Consider the following 26,619-nt stretch of genomic DNA (forward strand, 5'->3'; position numbering starts at 1 on the left):
TTAACATTAATATTCAGACATTAAAAAATCATTTCTAATAGTTTGAACACATTTCTTCAGTAGCTCGTATTTGTTTGCTGACTACGAAACTCAAAACAATTACTGCACAGAAGGTCAAGAAAAATAAGGAAGCAGGGAAATACCAATGAGATACTTTACTAATACTAGTGCTGCCTAATTTAAAAACAAAAGCAGAAATAAAATCTTTATGGAAACAATTGTTAATTCAGTTCAGTTTTAAGCCAATACTTAATATTAATTTAATACTTGTTTAAATGAAATATTTTACATTGTAAAATGTATTTAGTATTCATAAATATATACGTGAAAAGGGATGAACTGAACGCAACATATCTGGTAAATTTATCACTGCTTATAATCTTAAACCAGTTATCCCTGAGGACAAAGGCATACAGATCAATGCCAGAGTCACTTGAAAAACATTTAAGGCAAACCAGAAAAAAATAACATACCATCGTAACGGTAGACGTTTGAGGTATTCTGGTCCAGAATTGCAAACAGAACAAATAAATAAATAGAACCTGTAGATAAGAAAAATAATGAATCAAAAATACAACTTGAAAGTGCAAGTGATCGACACAGAAGAAAGCAAGCCATTCAGCTCATCAAGCCTTTAGCAATGTTTATACTCCACAAGACTCCAATCCCATCCACCTCACCCCTTTCAGCATACCATGCTACTCAGTTACTGTCTCCAGACAATTATTTTTTGCAAACATTTAAGCTGAGGCAATGAATTCCACATTGTATCCTGCAAAAAGAAATTTCTATTTCCTAATATATATTTACAGGTTTCCCCCGCCATCCGAAGGTAGAGCGTTCCTATGAAACGGTTCGTAAGCTGAAATGTCGTAAAGCGAAGAAGCAATTACCATTTATTTATATGGAAAAATTTTGTGGGCGTCTGCAGACCCAAAAATAACCTACCAAATCATGCCAAATAACACATTAAACCTAAAATAACAGTAACATATAGTAAAAGCAGGAATGATATGATAAATACACAGCCTATATAAAGTAGAAATACTTTTCCACAATCATTACCGAACTGTTCTCCGTAGCGAAAATCTCAAGCAAGCGCTGTTGGCAAGAACACTCTCTCCAGTAACCTTTAAGCTATGAAGCTGCCAAATCATAGCAAATAACACGTAAAAATACACAGCCAATATAAAGTAGAAATAATGTAGGTACAGTGTAGTATCACTTATGGGAATCCGGAAGATAGCTTGCCGAGCACACTGATGATGGTGTGTTAGACTGCGTCGTCACAGGTTGGGATGGTGCAGTGGCCCCCACCCTCCAGGCCACCGAGCCATATATTGCCGCGAAGCATGCAGGAATGCAGCGGTAACCAGGAGGCACACAGCACATCTTTAAGAAAAAAGCCGGAATAAACAAGCTAATTAATTAGGTGCCACCCGACACGTAATTGTCAGCCCAGATCAGTGCCGATTTCCGATTGCGTCGTCTCTGATCTGGGCCGACAATTACGTGTCGGCGGCACCTAATCAATTAGCATGTTTATTTCGGCTTTTTTCTTAAAGATGTGCCGTGTGCCTCCCGGCTACCGTTGCATTCTCCGCGAACTGGTATCTGTCCATGGCCTAGGGGTTGGGGTGGTGGGACACTGGGGTGTCATCTCATCATCATCTGTTTCCCTTAGAGCAGGCAGCTCATCTTCTTCTATCTCTGCCCGCCTCGATGTCGAAGGTCGAGGTTCATCATCTGCGGCGGCTGATGTGGAAGGCTTGCTTGACTGCCGAGCCTCGCGCATTTTTCTATCACACAGATCTTTGTAAGGACTCAAACCACCCTGCAAATATCTCCTAAGCCGACGTACCCTTTCAAAGTTAAAGTCGTACTTTATCATTACTCATTCCGTTTCGATTGTTGTCCTTTTTTCTTCCAATTGCATCAGCTCTTCATCTGTCAGTTCTTGGTCATGATAAAACCTCTTCAACATCATATTCGTCAGCTTCTACAAGTCAAACTCACGTTGTCCTTACTTTGTTCACCATGATCAAAACGCTTAATTATGTCTAGTTTTACGTTAAGTGTAACACCCTCACAAGCCCTTTCAGGCTTTTCCGATACCTTAGAACTCATCTTGCAAACGGCTGCTCACAGGCTTGTGGTTAAGCAATGCCGGCGAGAATCCAGGGGAGAGCGGCTGCTCGGGGCGCGCGCTGCCTTTTATAGCGCGCTGATTTTTTTTTTCATAACAGTGAAAACACCTCCTGAAGGCGAAAACAGGGTACTAATGTAGGTCTTTCGTAACACTGAGGTTTCGTAAAGCAAACGTTCAAAAAGCGGGGGACACCTGTAATGTTCTTCCCCAGATTAAGACTGGGTTCCCATTCCTGTGAAATGTTCATACCTGAATAGCTACAAGTTGGAAAAGCAGATGGCAACAGGAAATAAAACCAGAGAGGTAGAATAGGCCATTTGGACTTTGAGCATCTTCTGCCTTTTGATATGATATCTGAGCCTCTATAGCTTAATATCATATTCCTGCTCTCACCCAACACCCACTGCTCAACTATACTTTGCAAGATAATTTCTAGTTTGTGGTTAGGAATTCTACAAATGAAGAAATTTCTCCACATTCCTACATTTGTTACCATGTATCCGAAGACTGGAATACCTGGTTTACTCCCTACATCCAGTATGGATTTTGCATATTTAAAGAAAACTTCTCCATTAGAAACTCAAGTAAATACAGACATAGGCAATACAATGATAATTCAACAGTTCTGGCATTTCCAGTAATGTCAGATTAACCTTCATTCTGGTCTCTCTATGGAAAGTATGTATTTTCTTTCCATAGAATTTTCTACCAAAATTGCACTCAATATTCCAGTTGTTTCACCAAGGGAATGCAGCAATATTCCCTTGCTCCCGTAGTCAAAACTTTTTGCAATGAAAAACAACAAAGCACTTTGCATTCTTACATCCCACCTGCATCTACAAGTTTGCTCTCTGCACCTGGTGTACATGGACACCCAGATCCCTTTGTGTCAATATTTCTCCAATCACTACCTAAATAACACTATATTTTCCCTAAACTGGATAACTTCACATTTATCCATGTTATAAAATACATGCAATGTTTTTGCTCATGCTCTCAACTTCACTAAGTTTCCTGGAGGCCTCAGTGCATCCTCTACAATACCCTCAAAGTTCACAGTAAATTTATTGTCAAAGTCGTGTGCAGCGCCTTGTGAAAGTATTAAGCTCCAACCTTTCGTTCACATAAATTACTCTTCTATTCAGGGATTTTGATCAATTTAACTGAGGATTTTTATTTGTGAATCACATGCTCCTTTTTTTCAGATCCCAAAAGTTAGGGAAAATTGTGAAGCATTACAAACTAAGAATTCAACAACTGAAATGTCAGTTGTTCAATCGTATTCACCATCCTTTCCTCAGTACTTAGTTGAACCATATCTTGCAGCTATTACAGCCAGTGGTCTTTTTGGTTAAGTCTCTATTAGCTTTGCACAATGGGATGGAGCAAGATTTGCCCATTCCTTCTTGGAAAATCGTTCAAGCTGTACTGGGTTAGTTGAGGAGCAGTGATGGACAGCAATTTTGAGGTCTGGCCAGAGATGGTTGATCGGGTAAAGATCAGGACTCTGACTGGACCACTCAAGGACATCCATTTTCTTCACTTGAATCCACTCCGTTGTTGCTCTGGCAGTGTGCTTTCTGTTGTCGTCCTGCTGAAAGACTAACTTCCTCCCCACTTTAAGCTTTCTGGCACAGCCTAGCAAGTTTTTATCCAGGATCTCTATATTTAGCAGCGTTCATCTTTCCATCAATCCTGACCAGATTTCCAGTCCCTGCTGCTGGAAAGCATCCCTATAGCATGACACTACCTCCGCCATACACAGTAGGGATGGTGTTACGTGGCTGATGTACAGTATTAGATTATGCCACATTACCACTTAGTGCTGAAGCTACAAAGCTCCACTTTAGTCTCATCTGACCACAAGATCTTCTTCCACATCTTTATAGTATCTTCTAAGTGAGACCTTACAAAGCTTTTATGAGCAAGGATATGCTTTTTTTTTAAACCAGGGCTTCTTCCTTGCCACTCTTCCATAAATACCCTTTCTGTCAAGGCCATAGAGATTGTGGAGCCATGAACTTCATCGTCAGTTGCAGCCACTGACTTCAGCAGCTTACTCAGTGAATGCTAGCATTACAGTAGTCTCTAACAAGTGTCATTCTTCTCCGGTGACTAAACTTAGAGGGGTGGCCTGTCCTAGGCAGTGTGGCTGTGGTTTCATTTTTTTTCCCCCCACTTTTTCACAATGGACCGTGCTGTGATTTGAGGGTTGTTCAGTGCCTTTGAGATGCTCTTGTTCCCTTCTCCAGATTTGTGTCTCTCTATCATCATTTCTCTGACTTGTCTTAAATGCTCTTAAGTCTGCATTTTTGTTTGGTCTCTTGAAAATCTACCATACTGTTGGACCTTACAGAGTGAGGGGGTATTTATTATTATGAATTCATAGAAAACAGGGGATAATAAGACACTTAGAAACATGAATTTATGAAAGGGAAATCAGGCTTAAAAGATCTAGTCTTTTCAGGCTATAACTGGTAGAATAGATAAACGAAAGTCAGGAGATCTGACAAAGTTGGATGAATTCTCACAAAAAGTCGTAATGCACGAGATTAGGAGGAAATATACTGTCATGGTTTGAGAATGGATTGAAATGCAAGAAACTTAAAGACAAGTACTTTCTTCAAGATGGCAGATGGTGGGTGGTGGAGTAGTGGTACGGTCTGCAGAAGTTCATCATACTGAGGATTTGAATAAAGAAATCAAATGTAAGATTTTAACACAAAATAATGAATCTCAAAGTTGCATATTGTGACATACAGTGCCTTGCAAAAGTATGCAACCACCACAACTATTTTCACATGTTACTGTCTCATTTTCTAAATTTCAAATATCGAAGGAGGATTTTTTGGAGCTAATCTACAAAACATTGTGCATCATGTCAAATCAAGAAAAAAATCCAAAACCTGTCCCCAACCACTTGTGTTAAGGATAACCAGTCTGTGATTCTCTATTTTCCCTCTTCCTCGTTTCCAAAACAATGGGATTACATTGGCATCTTTGAATTGCAGGACCTATATCTATTTTCTTAAATTTCTAATGTCTGGTAACATTTAGTTGTTTATCCCAAATAACAACATTGTCAATATTAATAAACAAGGTGATTTGCCAGTAAATGCCACTAAAAGAATTCAATCAAGCAATGATCAATTTCTTGAAACATTCCAGCAATATACCAATAACGGTACAGCAGAAATAGTACAAAGTCAGCTTAAACCACCAATTAGGTTGTTAAAAAGGAAATCAGATTCTTAAAATTATCAATTAGTGTCCAGATATCCCTAACTACATTGTCAAATTATTGCAATATTTGAATGCTACTAGGCACCTGGATGAAACGGGCATGTACTCAATCCCATTACAGACCTGGGTAAAATTCACACTATTATAGATACATTTTAAGCAGTAACACCAGGCATTACCTGTCTCCATACAGCATAGGCTTCTGCAAGCATTGTATACAGGCTTCATGGAACCACTGTTTACATCTCCAGCACTGCAACATTTTCAGGTACCAACTTAGAAAGAAAGAAATCTGCATCAGACATCCAAATATAATTTGGTTAAATATTTACAATAAAAGTAGTATCACCACTAACAAAGTTTGCTTTCAATGGGAAGAACTCATTTTTAACAGAATGCCCTTTTTTAAAAATAAAGATTTATAAAGCACCTAAGGTAGTTCATCTCAAGCACTCCAAAGAACAGGGACTGAGGAGCACTTGTGTCCATGCAGTTGTGACCCCAACTGGCACAAATGACGGGGTTCAAGGAGACTGTTATAAGCTAATTTGTGTAATTTGCTTTTTGTGTAACTACAGATTGCATTCCAACAACTGAATATTTCAGAATTACAGCTACACAGAAATAATGACTGCAGCCAGAATTGTTTATGAAAATGTCAGTGTGCTTTCTTTCCCAATTAACTTCAGTCAAAACGCACCCCCCCGCCCCCCCGCCAAAAATTTAAAACTTTCCGTACTTCAAATTTTTAAGACTTTTTAACCTAAAAGACAAATTGTCTTTATTTCTTTGCCATATCCCAATACCTTGTATTGGTTTACTTATGAAAGGATAGAAGGACACAGACTATGTCACACAAGGCATAAACCTCAAGAAAATTGTTCACAATTTTTTCAAATTAACTACAAAAACAAATTCAATCTAAACCATTTGACTTACTCCCCAGGGCCTCCACAATAACAGTAACACTGCTCATGATTTGTTTTATGGCCTGCATCCCACTGAAGATCTTCTAACTGGTATGGCAATGTCTGCTTCATGACTTGGAGAGCTTTGGCATTTGGTCCCTTCTTAAGAGCACCGCCCCTCTAAGATGGAAGGCAAAAACAAATGAATTAGCAACATGGTCCATAAGTGACCGATTAAGATACAAACACCAAAAGGTGAAAAATACCAAGCACTTAAAAAATAGACATTTTCGATACCCCAGTTTCCAGTATTTTAACCGTATGACAATTTTCCATCACTGGAACATGATTTAGAAAATTAAACATTCACAGGTGCTTCACATTGCCTCCAGAATGCATTCTCAGGAAGGAAGAAGCAATTGGAGTCAGCACCAAACAGGGTCATCATGGCATTATACAGAGATATTACTATAGCACTCCTAAGCCCTATGCAGTGATGTGCCGTTGTGCCAGGAACTTGGCTGATAAATTTAGCCCTCCAGCAAAAATAAAGCGCAAAGTGACCTCATCACGACATCATTCAATGTGGAGTTAGCCACCCCTCAACATACAATGTTACTTTCCGGGCTAGTGTCAGGTGAGAGGTGTTGTGAATCCGTTGCAGAGCTGAGGTCAGCATCCTGCTGACATAATCAGAGCATTCCATTGCTGGGAACTGGCCTCTGCGACTCCATGTGTTGACAGTCTTCCAGAATCCTGTTGTCCTCTCATTGCCTTCTTTGGATACGGTTGAAGCTGCTGTTTCCTGATCTTTTTGCTTCCCCAGCTTGCTCTTTGACATATTCACAATTGATGACTGTCAATCAGGTTTATTACCTTAGAGATATTTCTGGCCTATGGAGAGCTGTACAGCAAATAAAAAAGACAGCTGCTTCCAGCATATCAACAGAAAACAATGAGACACACAGCAGAATCCCAACCACATGTCAACATATTCAGCAGCAGTTTTAGTCCACAGTAATATTGTGCTGGCTAGAGTGTATCCCTCAGCCTACCATCTCAGTGTTGAGCAGTCACATTGCTCACCCCAACCCTTGTTCACTTGACACTGACTAGTGCTGCAACAAAAACACTATTCCACTACCTCATGAGTACGAAGAAAGAGCAGAGATTTGTGCCATGCTTTTGGCGTAGCAACATTACAATGAATCAGTGCTTTCTAGGGCAGCATTAAGGGGAGTAGCAACATACTTCAGTTGTACAATACTGTAACACTCGCTTCGCCTAGCGGCTTAATATAGGGAGTGATAACCCCTGCCCGGCCAAACTTAAGAAATCTCGTTTGGGTGGATGCTGCGCGATGTGTCCTGTTACAAATCAGTACCCCGAAATAACAAACAGTACACAATGTGATTAAACAATTTAGCTTTACAACTCTTACTTTGACTATATGGTTAGTAGAGAAACAAAATATAAAACAAAAAGGGCCCAAATCATAAGATTTAATAATAAACAGTCAGTGCACAAAGTTGGAGCTCACTCAGTAGTCCTTCTTCCACCATTGGTCTCCTCCGTTCGGCGGTCTACCAAATCTCTCCATTCGTGTATTCTCTCTTCATCTCTCTCTCTCTCTCCCTCTCGCAAAAATCCACGAAATCAACTGCTTCCAGAATCACAAGACAAGGCAACAAAATCCTGATTGGCTAACTTGCATCCACAATCCTGTTATCTCCAGCCATAACCCAAACATTGTTGCTACAGAGAAACTGATACCTCAGCAGTGAACATTACAGAGAAGCCATTACATTAGCCTTAGCAGTGAAACATTACAAAGAAGCCATTACATTCTCCCCCCACCAAATTTAGCCATGTCCTCATGACATTGAGATAATTTGCCAACCCTTCCTGCAAAACACAAAGCCCAATCCAGGTGCAAAAGGCAGTGACATAGCTCCCCAAAACAGTAGAGATCACGCCCTGTTCCCCAGGCGCTACAGAGGCCAACCTATCCGGTGGTCTCCTAATTCTCTGAGATCTCCGTACCTCCTCACCTAACTCTTCAGGCTCAGGGAGCCCCCTGTCCCATGTCCAGGCCCCGCTTCCTCTCCTCCAGGGTCCTGTTGTAACCCAGGCTGCCCACAGATAGCACCCCCCCCCCCACCATTTCACCTGACTCAGCGGGAGAAGGGCCACGAGTCTCTGCCTCAATCAGTGGGGAGTTAGCGAAAGACAGCATGTACCACACATCCAGACCATCATCCTCCGAATTAGCATTCCTCTCATGGGCGGGCCCCAGCCCAGCCTCTCCTGCTATGGGCCCTGCAGACACCCCGCGTTTTCGCAGACTCCTCTTACCAGGTGTAGGCTCCAAGTCGGGCTTTGGGTCTACCTGAACCTCTTGTCCCAGGGGAAACAGGTGGTTCCAATGGAGAATCTTGACAGACCCGTTCCCCTCCTCTGGTTTCACCCAGAGAACTGGTAGGTTTGGCATCTGACTCTCCACCACATAGGGTGTGGCCGCCCAGCAGTCAGCCAACTTGTGCTTTCCAGGTAGCCCCAAATTCCTTATGAGGACTCTGTCTCCCAGCGGGAGTTGGGAGATCCTGACTTTCTCACCATACCTCCTCTTATTTCCCCGATTCTGCTTGGCGGCCGCAACCCCAGCCAATTCATAAGCCCTTTTCAGCTCTCTCCTCATATCAAACACATACTTCAGATAAGGCTTTGATAGTAAGTCACCCTCGTCAGTCCCAAAGCAAAGGTCAATGGGCAACCTCGCCTCTTGCCCAAACATCAGATAATATGGCGAGTATCCAGTAGCTTCATTTCTTGTATGGTTGTAACAGTGAACCAGATGCCCAATATGTTGACGCCACCTGCTCTTCTTGCTGATATCCAGGGTCCCAAGCATGTCTAGCAAGGTCCGATTAAACCTCTCAAGCTGGAGATTGCCCTGCAGGTGTTAGGGCATGGTCCTTGACTTCTCAACTCCAAGCATGCCCAGTAACTCACAGATGAGCCTGCTCTCATGGCCCCGTGACTGGTCACTATGTATCAACCTTGGAAGGCCATAATAAATGAAATACTTCTCCCATAACACTTTTGTCACTGTAGTTGCCCTCTGGTCCTTGGTAGGAAAAGCCTGAGCACATCTGGTGAGTGGTCCATGATGACTTAAGACGTTCGCCATTGCCCTTTGAGCCCTCTGCTTTTTGATTTTGTATTAGAACCCTTAGCAATTGCTTTTCAAGAGTCTAAAGAGATTACTAGTATTTTAAGGAGAGGTACTATTCATAAAGTGTCGCTCTATGCTGATGACTTATTGCTTTTTATATCTAATGTTACAACCTCCTTACCATTTGTGCTCCGTTTACTGACTAATTTTAGTCAGTTCTCAGGATATAAATTAAATTTACAGAGGAGTGAACTGTTTCCTTTAAACAATTTAATACCAACCGATACGAACCTTCCTTTTAAAATGTTAAGAAAACAATTTACATATTTAGGAGTAACAATTACTAAGAATTATAAAGATTTAAGGAAATTTTTTTAAGTTGATTGAATTATGTTAAAAAAAACTTTCTAATTGGTCGTCTCTCTTTATCACTAATTAGCCAAATCAATTCTATTAACCATGAATATCTTACCTAAATTCATATACCTTTTTCAAGCTGTGCCTGTTCTTATTCCTAAATCTTTTTTTGACTCTTTGGATTCAATTCTTTCTTCCTATATATGGAAGAATTAAAAAACTTTGTATAAATAAAGCTCACCTTCAAAAAACCAAACAGAACGGAGGATTTGCCTTACCCAATTTTAGGTTATATTATTGGGCAGTTAATATACGAAATATTACGCTCTGGATATACTACATTAACCATGAGAATTGCCCCACATGGATTTCTCTGCAAGTCAACTCTTATAAAATTTTCTATTATTTCTTTACTTGCAATCTCGCTTCCTTTATCTTTAAATAAACTAATTGACAATGTGGTGGTTAAACATACATTGAGGATTTGGTTACAGTTTGGAAAACATTTTGGTTTATTAAGATTCTCCTCTCAAGTCCCATATTTTCTAATTGTTTTTTTAAACCATCTTTAATTGACTTATCTTTTAAAGAATGGGATAGATTGGGTATTAAACGATTTCAGGATTTGTTTGATGGAGTGAACCTCTCTTCTTTTGTGCAGCTTTCAATAAAATTTAACCTTTCTAATACTCACTTTTTTCAATACTTACAGATTAGAGATTTTTTTTAAGATCTCAATTACTTACATTTCCTACAAGTCCAGATAAGGAAAGATACAATTTTTAATTTGAATACAGTTCAATATCTGACATTTAAGATCTACTGTTGGGACTGAAAAGGCCTCTTTAGATAAAATTAAAGGAGATTGGAAAAGGATTTACAAATTTTCATATTTGAAGAGAGCTGGAAGATTATTTTAAAATTGATCAATTCTTCATCATTATGTGCTTGTCATTCTAAAGACAAGCTGTCCCGTTTCTACACAGATATTTCCCCTTACTGTGATAGATGTACTAATGGAGTGGCCACACTAATTCACATGTTTTGGACATGTCCGAGCCTTGAAAAATTCTGGAAAGATGTATTTCAAACTTTTTCTACACTTTTCAATGTCAGCTTTAAGCCCAATCCTTTGACTGCCTTGTTTGGTATTGTTGAGGATAGTGCTACAAAATTGAAGTAATCTAACTTGCAGGTATTGGCCTTTATGTCTCTTATGGCCAGGAGGTCGATCTTGCTCAAGTGGAAGGAGGCCGCTTCGCCCACTCATGTTCAATGGCTATCTGGTGTCATGTTGTCCCTTGATCTAGAGAAGATTCGTTGTTCAGTTTCTGATTCTAAACATGATTTTCTAATGTTATGGGGACCCTTTCTGAATTATTTTCACAATCTTTGAACTGTTATTAAAGTATGGATCTGAGCCATTATTATATCATACGGTAAGGTATTTTTCTTTTTTCTTTTTTTTTTACCAACCAGCTCATTTTGGTAGTGCAGGTAGATTTTTTTTTAAATAAAATACAATTATTTTATTTCATTTCATAATTCAATCTTTTTTTCTACATAATTGATTTGGAATATGGGATCCTGTGATCATATTACTGTGGTTTAAATGTAATGTAATTCATATTATTTACTTGTATCCTTATGAATTTTGTAATTGTATTCTTGCAATTTATATAATATCAATAAAAATATTGAAGAAAAGACATTCGCTGTGTTGCTGGCATCGGGTTCGATGGACAGGAAATCCATACACACCAGGTCCAGGGGCCCTGCACTCTGCAAGTGGGACAAAGGAGCTGCCCGCGTAGGCAGTGCCTTCCGCCGTATGCAGCCAATGCATGACTTGCAGTATTCTTCAACCTCCAACTTCATTTGGGGCCAGTAAAACCGGTCTCTAAGCAATCCATAGGTCTTTTCCACCCCCAAATATCCAGAATGATCATGAAGTGACTTCAACACAATCCTCCGATACTTCTCGGGCAAAACCAGCTGGCAACGCCGGGTCGGTCCGAGGGTGATGTGACCCGGTATAAGAGCTGGTTCTTCAACTCCAACCGAGGTCATTCTTTCAGTAATGGAGGCACCAAAGCATGTTTCATCTTCTCCGCCTGAGGCACGTCTCTCTTTTCTACCGCAGACCAAATAGTGCCAATGCCCAGATCACCTCGCTGAGCAGCTGCTGCTTCCCCAGAACTCAATTCTGGCAGCTGATTTGTCTTCAGAGCAGTCAGGTTACAGAAAACTTGGGGTATGGCATCATCAGAAGCTCCCAGTTGATCCACTGCTCGATCCCGCTTCTCCTTTTCCTCTGCCTTCATGGTGATGGCAAACTGACACATGGCCTTCAACCCAGGGGCAGGAACGCTCTCCCACTCCTCGTCCCTGTCCAGTCCCTCACGCACCTGTTGGGCCAAAGCACCCGCATCAATATTCCCGCTCCTCAGCCGGTACTTCAGGCTGAAATCATAGGCAGACAACGCTGCCAACCACCAATGGCCTGTGGCATCCAGTTTCGCTGAGGTCAGGATATAAGTCAGGGGGTTGTCGTCCGTCCTCACCTCAAACTTGACCCCATACAGATAGTCACTCAGCTTATCCACCACTGCCCATTTCAACGCCAGGAATTCCAACTTGTGCGTGGGATAGTTTCTCTCGGATGGCGACAAACTCCACAGGCCTCAACCCAGTGCCCTGATCCTGATACAGGACGCCCCCTGAACCCTCTCGGCTGGCATTTGTGTGCAGTACGTACGGTAATTGGGGGTCCGCAAAAGCTCCTTCAGCGACTGAAAAGCCTCCTCACATTTTACGTCTCACCTCTGTCCTAAGGGTTCCAACGGGTTTAGATATTCTCCACCCTCCTGTCCTTTTCTCCCCCCTTCCTTTCTTCCCCAAGGGAGGGTAACCACACAGAAGCTGATTCAAGGGGTGACTCACTTTGGCATAGCCCTTCACGAATCTCCGATAATAACCACAGAACCCAAGAAATGAGCGCAAAGCGCTCACAGTCTGGGGCCTTGGCCAAGTGGTCACCGCTTCTATCTTAGCCAGGTCTGTAGCTGCTCCCTTCCATGAGATTATGTGTCCAACATAGCTAACAGACGTTTGGCAGAACTGTCACTTGTCCAGGGAAAGGTTTAACCGTTCAGCTTTCAGGCGGCCGAGCACCTTCAGTAGCCTCACTTCATGTTCTTCCATATGAGGTCATCCAAATACACCAACACCTCAAGCAAGTTCATATCCCCCACTGTCTTCTCCATGACCTGCTGGAAGATTGCCGGGGCTCCCGATATGCCCTGGGGCATCAGGGACATATAAATGCCCGTCTTCTCTTTGTCGGTCTCACTCATCGGGACCTGGTAATATCCACTCCTCAAATCCAGCACACTAAACCACTTCGCACCACTCAGACAGGCCAGCGCGTCTTCGACCCTCAGGATCATATACTGGTCAGTGACGGTCTGCCTGTTCAGAGTCCTATAGTCCACAGACATGCGTACCTTCCTGTTCTTCTTCCAGGCCACTACGACTGGGGACGCACAAGGGCTTCGGGACTCAGAGATGATCCCAGCTTCCTTCAACTTACACAAATGCTGCCGCACATCTTCCACATCTGCCAGAGCCAGTTGTTGTGACCGCTCTCTAAACAGGGTGCCCTCGGTCACCCAGATAGTATGACGAGTGCTCTTGGAATAACCCACATCAAACTCGCCAATAGAAAAGACACCTTCCAGCTTCAACATCTTCTCTGCCAGCCACCTTTTCCAACCCGGTGGCACCGGGGAGTCCCCAAAGTTGAATGACTCAGCAGTCAACTTTCCCCCTTTTACCAATAGTTTCTCCCCAGTGAGCCTCATGGGGGCACTAGACATTACAGTCACCGGGAACAAATGCGCCAGGGGCATTCCCCGCTTGAAGATGACCTCCCTCTTCATAGTGTTCCTGATGATCACTGCCATACTGCTCGCCTGTACAACCAAGGGCTTCTGCAATTCGGGCCTCACCAGTACCCCAGCAGGAAATCCCAACTCCCCCTCGTGGTCTTCCAGAGTGTCCGCTAAGAGGGCTTTGCCCTCAGGCACTCCGGGAAATTTGGGGGTCCCCATCATTCTCGCTACTTTCCCGGGCCGTACCACCATTGGCTTTGACTGGGTGAACCACACAGACCCTCGTTTAAATTCGGTATCCAGCCCAATGCTGCCACGCACTTCCTCAAAAGCAGCTCGAAACACTGGGTGCACAGACAATGTCCCCAGAAAGCTCTCACCCGCATTCTCCTTGCAGGCCCCCATGAGCCTCCTCACAAGAGGGGTGTTGGTCCCCACCAGAATTGAAATGCCGCCTGTCTCAACAGGGTCCAGACAAACCAGCACCATTGTGTCAAGAACCTCAGACATTCCCACATCGGCCTCCGAGAACTCCAGTTTCACTGACAAATAATCGTTGTATGGATAATCACCAACACTGAGATCCCAAATCTCCAGGGCATTGAATGGCGCCAAGGGTAAATGCTTCAGATAACGGTTGTAAAACGAACGGTACAGTAACTTGACCTGCGACCCGGTGTCGAGTATGGCTTTGGCATAAATATCCTCTATCCGTAACGACACACTGGAGTGTGATCCCACTAAGCCTTCAGGAATAGGGTCTCAAACAACAGGTATTCTGCAGATGCTGGAAATTCAAGCAACACACATCAAAGTTGCTGGTGAACGCAGCAGGCCAGGCAGCATCTCTAGGAAGAGGTACAGTCGACGTTTCAGGCCGAGACCCTTCAATAGGGTCTTTTGCTTTCGGGAGTTCCTTAGTACATTGCTGGGAATGTGTTCCCCCAGAGACATCAGGCCGTTCCCTCACTGGGAATCCTGTAAGTTTTCACAACGACTCTCCCTGCTGAGGTACCCGGGGGCTCACTCTCCTTTCTGGCATGACACCTGCTGCCAGCAGCCCTCTGCATTGTTCATCCCCTTAGGGGATCTGCCCCCCCATCAGCTCCATCATATGGGGGGGGGGGTCACACTCACTGATAACAGCCGACTTACCTCCATTCTCAACTCTGCAGCAATCTCCTCTACCACTCCCTGGCGCAGGCGGGGGACTACTACCGAGGACTGTACCCTGCTGACTGACTCCTCCCACTCCTCTGACACGTTCTCCTCTTCCCGTACCTCTCTGATCAGTTCAACAAAAGATGGAGGAGGGGGGCGCATCTTACGAGACTGTCGGAGACCCCACGCAATCTGGTCATGGGACCGGGCACCCCTGGCTATCTGGTCCATTTTTAAATGATCCACCTCAGCTGCCTGAATGACCCCTCCGCACTGTAAGCAATTTAGCTGCCTCTCTAGCCGAAAAATAAAAGCAGAAAGCTTCTCCCCCTTCTCCTGACACATGTTTTGGAATCCCCCAGAAGCTCCACTGGGCTTCCAGTCGGACCAAAGGCACTGTCCAGTGCTTGCAGATAATTGACAGCTGTCACTATGGGATAATTTAACCTGACAGTTCTGACGTCAGCAGCCCGCCCATTCAAACTTTCAACCAATCTCTTGTCACTTTTCATCATCCGAGCACTGCCACTCATCTAACAACTGAGAGGTCCGTTCCGCCCATGTCTCATACTCCTCCTCCCCTTTAGGGGTGGGCGTTATTCCAGAGAATAACCATAGCAGGGATTTGGAATCTGATTTTTCCATTTATTCACCAGAGAAGTAAGGGCGGACACTACCTCAGAATTCTCACTCTTCACCTGGGGATGTGGACTAATTAGACATTCCAAATCCAACCACTCTTTCCCCTCACTCCTCAGAAATGATAGAACCCTATCTTTGAAATCTCAGCCCCCAGCTACCTCAGCGCTGGTCTGCATTAAAACGAGAGCTGCACCAACCATTTTATCAAACCTCCGCTCACAATTGCAACTTTAACAGTACTTAACAGTGGAATTAACAATTCATCCGGAGTACAATTATCTGCCCCACTGGTTCATTGCTCAGGGTCCAACGGAGCAACACAGCATCCAACGGAATCAATTCTGAACGTAGCCCCCACAATTGTAACACTTGCTTTGCCTAGTGGCTTAATATAGGGGGTGATAAACCCCTGCCTGGACAAACTTAAGAAATCTCGTTTGGGTGGATGCTGCGCGATGTGTCCTGTTACAAATCAGTACCCCGAAATAACAAACAGTACACAATATGTGATTAAATAATTTAGCTTTATAACTCTTACTTTGAGTATATGGTTAGCAGAGAAACAAAATATAAAAGAAAAAGGGCCCAAATCATAAGATTTAATAATAAACAGTCTGTGCACAAAGTTGGAGCACATTCAGTAGTCCTTCTTCCACCATCGGTCTTCTCCGAGTGTCGCCGACCTCCGGACCCCCGCTCAGAGTCCACACCATCCGGTAGTCTACCAAATCTCTCCATTTGCATATTCTCTCTTCATCTCTCTCTCTCTCTCCTCCCTCCCTCCCCCCCTTTGCAAAAACCCGCAAAATCAACTGCTTCCAGAATCACAAGACAGGGCAACAAAATCCTGATTGGCTAACATGCATCCACAGTCCTGTCATCTCCAGCCATAACCCAAACATTGCTGCTACAGAGAAACCGTTACCTCAGCAGTGAACATTACAGAGAAGCCATTACATTAGCCTTAGCAGTGAAACATTACAAAGAAGCCATTACAATACCTTTGTGGTAGTGGCAAAGACACACTGACGGCACAGCCACTTAGCATCTGATGCAATCACACTTGAATCTATGTTAGGCATGTGACACTTCTGATGATAGCCTATTGAAAAACAATTAATTTGTTAAAATGCTTCTCATTTAAAAATACCTTTGCTAATTCTCAAATTGATACCGGCTTTTAGAGTACCTTGTCCACATTTGTCACAAATAACCATTTCATTAGGTACTTCAGAACACTCCTCCTGGCATATTGTGCAAACCATCTCTCCACCTCCACAGGCTCCTAGGATAAAATGCACAATAATGTAGCCTTTTCACATGTTTCCACAGTCACCGTATGTTTGCTAACAAAGATAACTTATGGAAATCTGAGAAGCGTTGAAAAAAGTCTTGGGACATTAAAGCATAGCTCTAGAAATCTAAATTGTAATACTATTATACAAATATACACATGAGAAAACCCATGACAGCTCATTATGAACTTTTACATTCTTCAGAAGATGGCACTGCCAAGTGAAGAAGAAAGTTCCACCCATGAAGCCAGAATTGATAAACTAGTTCTCTCTCAGTCCAACCCACCACCCATTATTTAGAGTTTTTATTAAATTCATAAATTTGTTCATGTCGACATCACTGGGAATGCAAACATTTAATGCCCACCCCAAACTCCAAGGTTCCATTAAGAAACTGGGCCTGGAGTCTGCAGTGACATTACAGGCCAGAGCAGACAAGAATGGCAGACAGATTTCTCTCTAAAATATTTGTGAACTAAATGGGCTCTGTGCACATTATTTTTAAAAGACAATCCAACTTTTACCTTTACTTTTTATATTACTTTAACTTCATATTGTTGAATCACAAATCCGATGTTCTAGCTGTTAATCCAATAGTTAAATCACTGAACTGCAGTACCAACGGTAACAGTAGAGGTCGACCTTCACTAATCCGACTACCAGTAATCCGGTTCCTTCGATAACACGGCACTGATTATGCTTAATGTGATCCTTCTGTAATTCGGCATTTTCACAAATCCGGCACTCCTCAGGTCCCAGTGGCGCCAGATTAGTGAAGGTCAACCTGTACTTTTTTTTCCATTCACTGGAGGAGGGTCCAGCGGATACAATCTAGCATTGGCAAAAATGGACCCTTCCAAAACAAAAGATACATCAGAGTTTCGTGGACGAATATAGGAGGACAATTAAAATGTTCACATTGCTATCAACCACATTTTAAGAACATTTTAACTTCTAGGATAGCTTTCATATTTAGTAAAACTGAAAAGTCAAAAGTATATGCCAATCACCGGCTTCATAAACATAATCACACAATGACGTGGCCATAATTTGATTAGTCTGATGATTTCAAAATCAATACAGACCATTCTTCATAATGAGATTTTTCATGTAAGCTCAAATTAATCTACAAATCACAAAACAAAGTGGAAACAACAATTCCTGCAAAAACAACTAAATCAAGAGCAACTGCTCCAAGACCAAAATCCCTCAAAAGTCCCTGCTTACCACATGAGCAAATTTTTGGACAAGGCATTGCAGTTTTTGTTTTATAAAACAGTGTATTGATATTACAGGGCACAAAAATCTATGGAGGTTAGGATGAGGAAACAGTCAACTACTGCTGAACCACACATCAAAAACGTACATTGAAATACTTGGCTCTGATATGACAAATCTTGGTGATTTCTCCCTCCCTGATGTCTCATGATCAAATTGTTCACTGACCTCTTTTGGGTCCTGACCTAATACTTAAACATTTGGAACACTGATCAGTACATCACAGGAACAAACCATTCAGCACATGATGTCTACATCAAACCTGATACCAATCGAAACCAACCCCATCTGCCTATACAGGGTCCATATCCCTGTGTTCTGCCTGTTTTAAAATTTCTGTTGGCAAGTAAACATATTTCATTTGGATTAAAAAATATTCAATTCATCATTCAAGAACTACCCTAACATTTAATTGAAACATGAGGTTAACTTATACTGGAGATCAGCCCTACTTTTCATAATACTTCCTCCAAATATCGCTTTATGACCTCCATCATAGCAGCAAAATAGTCTATTTTCAAATAAACAGTTTGGACCTCATTCTTAGGAGAATATCATTGATGCATCAGCAGGTTCTACAAGTATTCCACATGTTGAGCTTGGTTTGCATGTTAATTCAGAGAAATATGATATGCAGGATCCACATTAAACCAGCAGGTCTGATGTGCCAAAAGCCAGAAACAACTCATTGTTTATCCACATACTTGATTCAGTAAAGCCTCGCCCATTAAATTATAAAAAGGTTACCAGTCTGTATGTCTTTCCACAAGACCCAGGACTTTGAACTGTCTTCAAAGATGACAAAGCAGCTCTCTTTCTGTTTGTTCACCTTTAAAGGAAATTGGAATGAAGATAAGCTTTTTATAGAAATTTAAGGTGAAAACAACTGGAAATACAAATGAGGTAAATTCAGTTGGAAATTCAAGAGAGCATTTTGAGAAGTCCAAATACAGGTGTCCCACGCTTTTCGAACGTTCGCTTTACGAAACCTCACTGTTATTAAAGACCTACATTAGTTCACTGTTTTCGCTAACAGGTGTTTTCACTGTTACAAAAAAAGGCAGCGCACGATAAAAGGCAACGCGCAAAAAAAAGCAGCGCACGAGAAAAACATCAGCGTGCCACTCGCCCAAAGCAGCCGCTCTCCCTCGGATTCGGAACGGCATTCTCGCCGGCATTGCTTAAACACATGCCTGTGAGCAGCCGTTTGCAAGATAAGTTCTAAGGCATCGGAAAAGCCTAAAAGAGCTGGTACGGGTGTTACACTTAGCGTAAAACTAGACATAATTAAGCGTTTGGATCGTGGTGAACAAAGTAAGGACAAAGTGAGTTTGGCTTGTGGAAGTTGACGAAGATGTTGTTGAACAGGTTTTGGCATCTCATGACCAAGAACTGATAGATGAAGAGCTAATGAAATTGGAAGAGGAAAGGATAACAATCAAAACCGAATGCAGTAGCGAACGGGCCGCAGGCAGATACTGATTCGCGGAGAATGCAGCGATAGCCGGGAGGCACACAGCACATCTTTAAGAAAAAAGCTGAAATAAACATGCTAATTAATTAGGTGCCGCCCAGCACGTAATTGTCAGCCCAGATCAGAGGCGATTGCCGATTGTGTCGCCTCTGATCTGGGCCGACATGTAAGTGCCGCGCAGCACCCAATTACTTAGCTTGTTTGTTTCGGCTTTTTTTTTTAAAGATGTGCTGTGTGTCTCCCGGCTACCGCTGGACCCCTGCACGCTTCGCAAATCAGTATTGGGTCACTGCCCAGAGGGTGGGGGCCACTGCACCGCCCAAGCTCCGACGACTCAGTCTAACACACCACCATCAGTGTGCTTGGCGCTTTCCCAATTTTGTTAAGTGATACTACACTGTACATACATTATTTCTACTTTATATAGGCTGTGTATTTTTAAATGTTATTTGGTATGATTTGGCAGCTTCATAGCTTAAAGGTTACTGGAGAACGCTTGCGCCGTGTTTTTGCTGACGGCACTTGCGTGAGATTTTCGCTACGGAGCAGGCAATGATTGTGGAAAAGTATTTCTACTTTATATAGGCTGTGTATTTATCATATCATTCCTGCTTTTACTATACGTTATTGTCATTTTCGGCTTTATGTATTATTTGGCATGATTTGGTAGGTTATTTTTGGGTCTGCGAATGCTCACAAAATTTTCCCATATAAATAAATGGTAATTGCTTCTTCGCTTTATGACATTCCGGCTTACGAACCGTTTCATAGGAATGCTCTACCTTCGGATGGCGGGGGAAACCTGTACTCCCTTGAATTTCCAATTGCATTCACCTCACTTGTAGACCATTCTTATCTCACGAAACCATGTGGCCTCTAATTACAAAACAATGGAAAATAAACCCAAAAGTAAAATGAAGTTTTTTTTTGTTGTTTTTACTTATGATCAAAGTACAGAACTGAAATCTACAACATAATGGAGCACCATTTGAAATAGTTCCTCTAACATATCAATCTGGATAAATACTCTGATGAAAACAGTTTGTTCAATAACTCGTATGAAACATGTGCTGACATGCCCTAAAAAAGCAGAAGCCCAGCACCTGGATCCCACATGTACCAGTCTTTTTGTTTGTTGTTGAAGACACAGGGCAAATATTTTCTACTTGTGCTTATAGATTGGGAGCAGTGTTTTCAATTTGGTTTGAATGATTGATTCAAATCTAGTAAGTGGTTTCCACATCAATGAGAGGAAATGGGAACATAGACAGCAGTAAAGATCCCCGTGGCTCTTCAAGACTGCACGGCCACAAAAATACCATGGCTGATCAATCTGAATTTCATGTACAACAATAAATGCATCTTACAAAATTCCCTTTGCATCCATTAAATATAAAACTTGAATTAATCTATAATATACCAAGAGTATACACTCAACCTTTTGTGGAAGGGAAATAACCAAAGTAAAAATGATTCGCAAACAAAAACTTCTAGATCCCCTGGATATCAATGTTTCCAAGAATCTCATCTTCTGAAAAATAAACCATGTTTTCCCCACATTTCCCCCTGCCAATTCATGATTCCTATGTACTTCATCGCCACATTCTTATCCATCCATCTCACTTAAATTACTTATTTCCTTGCATCTATTATTCACAAATTTACAAATCATGCCTTGCCTCCAAATTATTTATATAAACAAAACACTAATCTGTGACTCACTAGTCACAGGCCTCCAGACTGAGAAATAACCTTACACCATCACCCCCTGCATTCTACCATCAAGCCAATGACAAATCCTATTAGCCATCTCTCCCTGGATCCCATGCAATCTAACCTTCCAGATGAGCCTGCCACGTGGGGCCTTGTTGAAGTCTAAATAACCAAAGTCCACTGACCGTCATCTATTCTCTTGGTTACTTCTTCAAAAAATTGAGATCCGTCAGACATGACTTCCCATACACAAAGTGTTATCCCCAATTACACCTTTTTTATCCAAATAACCACATCTCCTGTCCCTCAATGTCAAATGCATCCCTTTGAAGAATCACCACCAACTCAGATCCACAGTGCATGTTCTTTTAAAATTTGTGATAAATAGATGTCAGCAACATTTGTGACTGATCTTAGCTTTAACTCTTCCTCTTTAAAATACTTGCTACCTTCTAGTCCACATTGTCATTCTGTAATCTAGGTAAGGAGCTTGAAGATCAAAATAACTAAACTGGTTGTGTAACTCATGTGCGTCAGGTCTAGACAAGATTGTCAGCTTTCAGCCCTTTCATTTCAGTACTATTTTAATACTAATGTTTGGTTCTCCTTATCAATAATCATTTGGTCCCTGTTTTTTTGTTTATGGGCGTCTACCATAGATCAAAAATACTAATCAGAACAAGAGTATTTCATGCTGTCTCAGCTATTTACTGTAAATTTCCTTGCATTTCCCACTTGTAAAACAAACTGCACTTCTGTCATCTTTCTTTTATTGCTAATTTACACATTAGATCTATCAATTTCTTGATAGTCATCAAAAGCAAAATAAAACATTCTTCAGTTTTCAACTATTGGGAGCCTGTGATTTCTGCCACAAATATGAACTAATACTTCTGTAAAAGCTAAATGGCATGAAAAAATATTTTCAGATCTTATAAAACGTTCATATTGTAAATAATTAGAAAAATCTTAAGGATATGCGTTTTGCAGTTGCCTCCCATTTATGAAAATCTGTGCTTGCCAAGATCCTGAAATAAAAACAATTGCTGGAAGAACTCAGCCAATCATTAGCATCTGAAGAAATGGAAGACTTTTCACATTCCAGATCAGGGACCCTTCTGAAGAGTTCCTGACCCAAAATATCGACTAGTTTTCACTTCCACAAACGCTGTTTCATTGGACAAGCTTTCCCCCAGCATTTAGTTTTGTCTTGGCCATCTGCTTTTGAATTCTAAAATACCACCAGCTCTCAGGCTTGTTTCTTTTTCCAGTAACATTGTAAGACTTTCAAGAATCATATATGTTATTAACTGCCATTGGCCTTCTACTCCCAATGGTATTTTTGTTCCTTAAGGAAATGTATACCTGTTACACAGTACAAATTGAAATGTTTGCCACTACATTTCTGTTAGTTTTAATCTATTTTCCTAACTTACTTTGGTCATGTCACACTTCACAAATTACACAAGGGCAAGGCCCAAGTTTTGTTATTGACAAAAATCACTATTAAACGATACAAAATCCACTATTTCTTCCAGTGGTTCCTTTACTACAGGGTTGTTAATTAATCTTGTCTCATTGTACAATACTATATTCAAAATACCTTACTTGGAAGCTGGTTCCTCACATAAAACTAAGAATTTATTTTATTTTATTTAGAGATCCAGTGTGAAATGGGACTTTCCAGCTTGACCCAGCAACCCAGCTATTTAACCCTGGCCTAATCACAGGACGATTTACAATGACTAATTAACCTACTAACTGGTACATCTTTGGACTGTGGGAGGAAATCAGAACACTTGGAGGAAAACCACAAGGAGAACATACAAAATCTTAACATACAGCAGCGGGGATTAAACCCTGGTCACTGGTAATAGAGCTATGCTAACATGCCACCCCAAATAAAAAGATAAAGTCTTATTATAATACTTCAATATTTAAGAAAATATAAAGTCAGAGGAAGGCTTTGTGGTAGTTTAAAATCGGGTAGCATGGACTTATTGGAGCAAAGATCATGGGTAAGTGCTGATCCTTCCATAAACAGGGCAGCTGCAGAAAGCACATCCTTAAGGGTCCAGTGCTATTTATAATGTGAACATTTTATAAGATCTGAACAGTATTTTCATGTAATTTAGCTTTATCAGAGAGATTAGTTCATATTTGTGGCAAGCATAGGTTTCTGATAGTTGAAAACTGAAGAACAATCTGGTACCCCACAGAATGATTGATGTTACAGGTGCCTAACTTGCCTTCAGTCTCTTGGTGAATCCCAGGTGACGTTAAAATGCAATATGCATCACCTGTGTTTGTGTTTTCCTACCTAACAACAGATAATGTGACTTAATAACAGGGTTGTTAACACCCAAGTCAACTGAAGTGTGCATAAACATTGCATGGAGAGTTAGAAATCTGTTCTCAACCGCACTGGCTAGAAGTTGAATCATATATCATGAGGCAATTGTTCAGAACCAAAACAAATATTCTAGTTATTTTCAAAGCAAACCACAAACTTAAACCACTCACAATACAGCAGTAAAACTACCGTATGTCCTGTTAAGAAGTGAAATCATTCATAATTACTCCCTTATAACAATACACAAGTCTCTAATTCCCTGATTTATATTCTATATGATTACACAACTACCATTAGCAGACCTATAAACATTTTTTATTATTTATTGCGAGATAGCACAGGATAGACACTAAGCTGCACCACCCAGCAACTCCGAACTTCACCCTAGTCTAACCATGGGAATATTTAAAATGACCAATTAACCTATTAAACAGAATGTCTTTAGACTTTGGGAGGAAACCAGAGCACCTGGAGGAAACCCACACGGTCACAGGGAGAACATACAAACTCCTTACAGATGGCAGTGGGAATTCAACCCAGATCGCTGGTACTGTAAAGCATTGTGCTAACCACTAAACTACCACAATTGTTTTCAACATCTTAATTTTCCAATCAAGGATAATTACTCTCCACCATCATTATTCTATCTTTTATTACCCAAATTAAAATCATTGAGCAATTGTACAACAATAAATCTTCACACTATCAGAAAGTTCAAAACTCTGGTCATTTTTTAAAAAAAATACCAATTATAAACAAGCTACTTATATCATATTGGGAATAAATAAAGTTAATAACACTTGACAGTGAATTCAAAGAGTTTATGCATCTAATCAATTTTGTACATGTTGGCAAAGAAAAAGGATGAGGGAAAGAAAAATTTATTCTTGAATTCCACACCTCACTAGCAATTTGTTAGCAATGATGAGCAAATGTCACCTCTGATACCAAGAATAATTTGCATTTCTCCCATAAATGTCAAAAAGACAAGACCAACAGCATCCTCTACATTTACATCATTCTACATGATCCGGCCTTGCTTCAGAATAGATACTTGCTGTGGATTAAAGTTACGAGTATATTGTTTTTACCTTTTTGACTGTTCCAAGATAAAATAAGCCATCTGACCACCTGGCTAGGACATCCTGGCCTTCCTCAAACTTGCACACAGGTCTTTTTCCTTTTGATCCATCCTGTAATGACAAAGGAACCGAGGACACTGGCGTCTTCAGGTTTTGATGGGAGGGAGATCGTTTGTGGAGAGATGAGTTACCTACTCCCGTACTGTCTCTGTCCATCAGGAAAATAGCATCATCAACTGGAATTTAAAGTTCAAATAAGGCAATTTTAGAACAATTTATCTACATATTACATTGTAAATCATATTTTATGACAACCTATTATGTTTAGTCTAAGCCCATCAAATTTAATCATACTTCCAAGTCACCTGTGGAAGTTCACTCCCAGTTAGCCATGAAACCTTTTTCTTCTCTTCTTAAAAGTCCCATGATGCAGTATTATAACATTGCTTTAATTAGTTTAAAAATGAGTCACAAAAAATACAAAAGGTCACTTAACGGTTTAAGTCAAAAAATAAAAACAAAAACTCATCCTTAACTTCAGATTAAGGTATAATTTGCTCATTTTTTGACATCAGCAAAATGCCTCAATGATTATTTTATTCTTAACTGCTTTGTTCTGCTTTACATTTGTGCACTGGAAATGACATTAAATCTTGTATCTTAAACTCAGTTACATTTAACTTAAAATGTGTCACATTCTATAACTTAGATAATGTAAACCTTTATGCGGGGGGGGGGCAACTTTCAAATGTGGCGTTCAATTTGACAGCAAAACAGCATTAAATTTGCACAAACACACACTCCTATTTAAGAGAAAATAACCGAACCAAACGAACGTAAAACATTATAAACTAAGTGTGTGGCAGCACATCGGCCTGCATAATGCTGTAGTAGCATGGTTATTAACACAAGCTCATTCATCACAAATTCTGATGCACGTACAAAATGCAATAGTAACTTCAAAACCTGAACTAAACATCGTTTAAAGAAAACGAAACGATGCTGCCATATCAGCATAAAGATGCGGGCTAAAGAAATCCTCTAACCCTCCGCCTACTACCGACTGCATGAGCAGAAATCGAATCCCCCTCCAACCTATTAGACTTCATCTTAGACAAAGGCTGTGGGCAAATGTAAACAAAATGAACCAAACAACGCGTCTAAAATCAGCCCTTTACAACCACACCACAGTAGGCCCAGAATATATTAAGACAGTCCGCGGTTTCTGCATCTAGAAGCCGGACACAGAGGGGCCACTTCCCCTCACGGAAACGGGAACCGAGAGGCCTCGCTCTTGAGGCTCCAGAAAACCTTTCCCTCTTTTAAAAATAACAAAACAAACACACACAAAGAGAATATCACTTAAACAGCAGTACTCACCTCATTCGGCCACTGCAGTGAAATCACTCTTTTTATGTTTTTCAAAAGCATACAGTGCCGTACACAACCACCCCTCTCGCTGCAACCACTCCTGCTGCTACTCCTCACTCACAGTTAGGGGCACCTCAGCTCACACCAACGCCATTTTGGTTTCCCGCGGACCAGGCTATGCATTGTGGGGGAGGGAAGAATGAGACAGGCGCATGCGCGTTGGCCCCCGCGAGATGGAGAGAGGCTGGGTACTGTGGGTCGTTCAGTATGTCGGCAGTCTGTGCTCAGCTCATTCCCAAACTCTCAAAAAGAACGAAAAATCGGAATACGGACACCTCTTTCCAATGCATTAGTTGTTGCTCAATTGTCATATGTACCAATCCTTTTGTAATGTCATTGTATTTTTAATGTGAACGTTTTTTAAGTTGATGGACTCATGTCATCAGAAACATCAATTGGTTTTGCAGCGGTAGTCAATGTAATGTAAGTAAAGAGCATATCTACGACTGCATTTTTAAAATATAT

At 41.2% G+C, this 26,619-nt stretch overlaps 1 protein-coding gene across 3 annotated transcripts in view; it reads right to left on the bottom strand.

Annotated features, from left to right (window-relative positions):
* Positions 1-26,254, bottom strand: part of mtf2 (metal response element binding transcription factor 2) — a 48,463-nt gene extending 22,209 nt beyond the window's left edge. For 2 of the 3 annotated variants that reach the window (XM_063064643.1, XM_063064642.1), the window contains exons 1-8: positions 26,104-26,254; positions 24,733-24,959; positions 18,849-18,930; positions 16,718-16,813; positions 16,530-16,630; positions 6,332-6,480; positions 5,572-5,667; positions 474-542 (exon numbers count right to left, since the gene is read on the bottom strand). In XM_063064643.1, coding sequence (XP_062920713.1) covers positions 474-542; positions 5,572-5,667; positions 6,332-6,480; positions 16,530-16,630; positions 16,718-16,813; positions 18,849-18,930; positions 24,733-24,939 — 800 coding nt within the window. In that variant the 5' untranslated portion in view covers positions 24,940-24,959; positions 26,104-26,254. Of the gene's footprint in view, positions 1-473; positions 543-5,571; positions 5,668-6,331; positions 6,481-16,529; positions 16,631-16,717; positions 16,814-18,848; positions 18,931-24,732; positions 24,960-26,103 lie in introns of those variants that run through there. The other variant, XM_063064644.1, reaches the window with a different exon arrangement.
* Between the last annotated feature and the right edge of the window lie 365 nt (positions 26,255-26,619).

Source organism: Mobula hypostoma, chromosome 12, assembly GCF_963921235.1.
Source record: "Mobula hypostoma chromosome 12, sMobHyp1.1, whole genome shotgun sequence".
NCBI lineage: Eukaryota > Metazoa > Chordata > Chondrichthyes > Myliobatiformes > Myliobatidae > Mobula > Mobula hypostoma.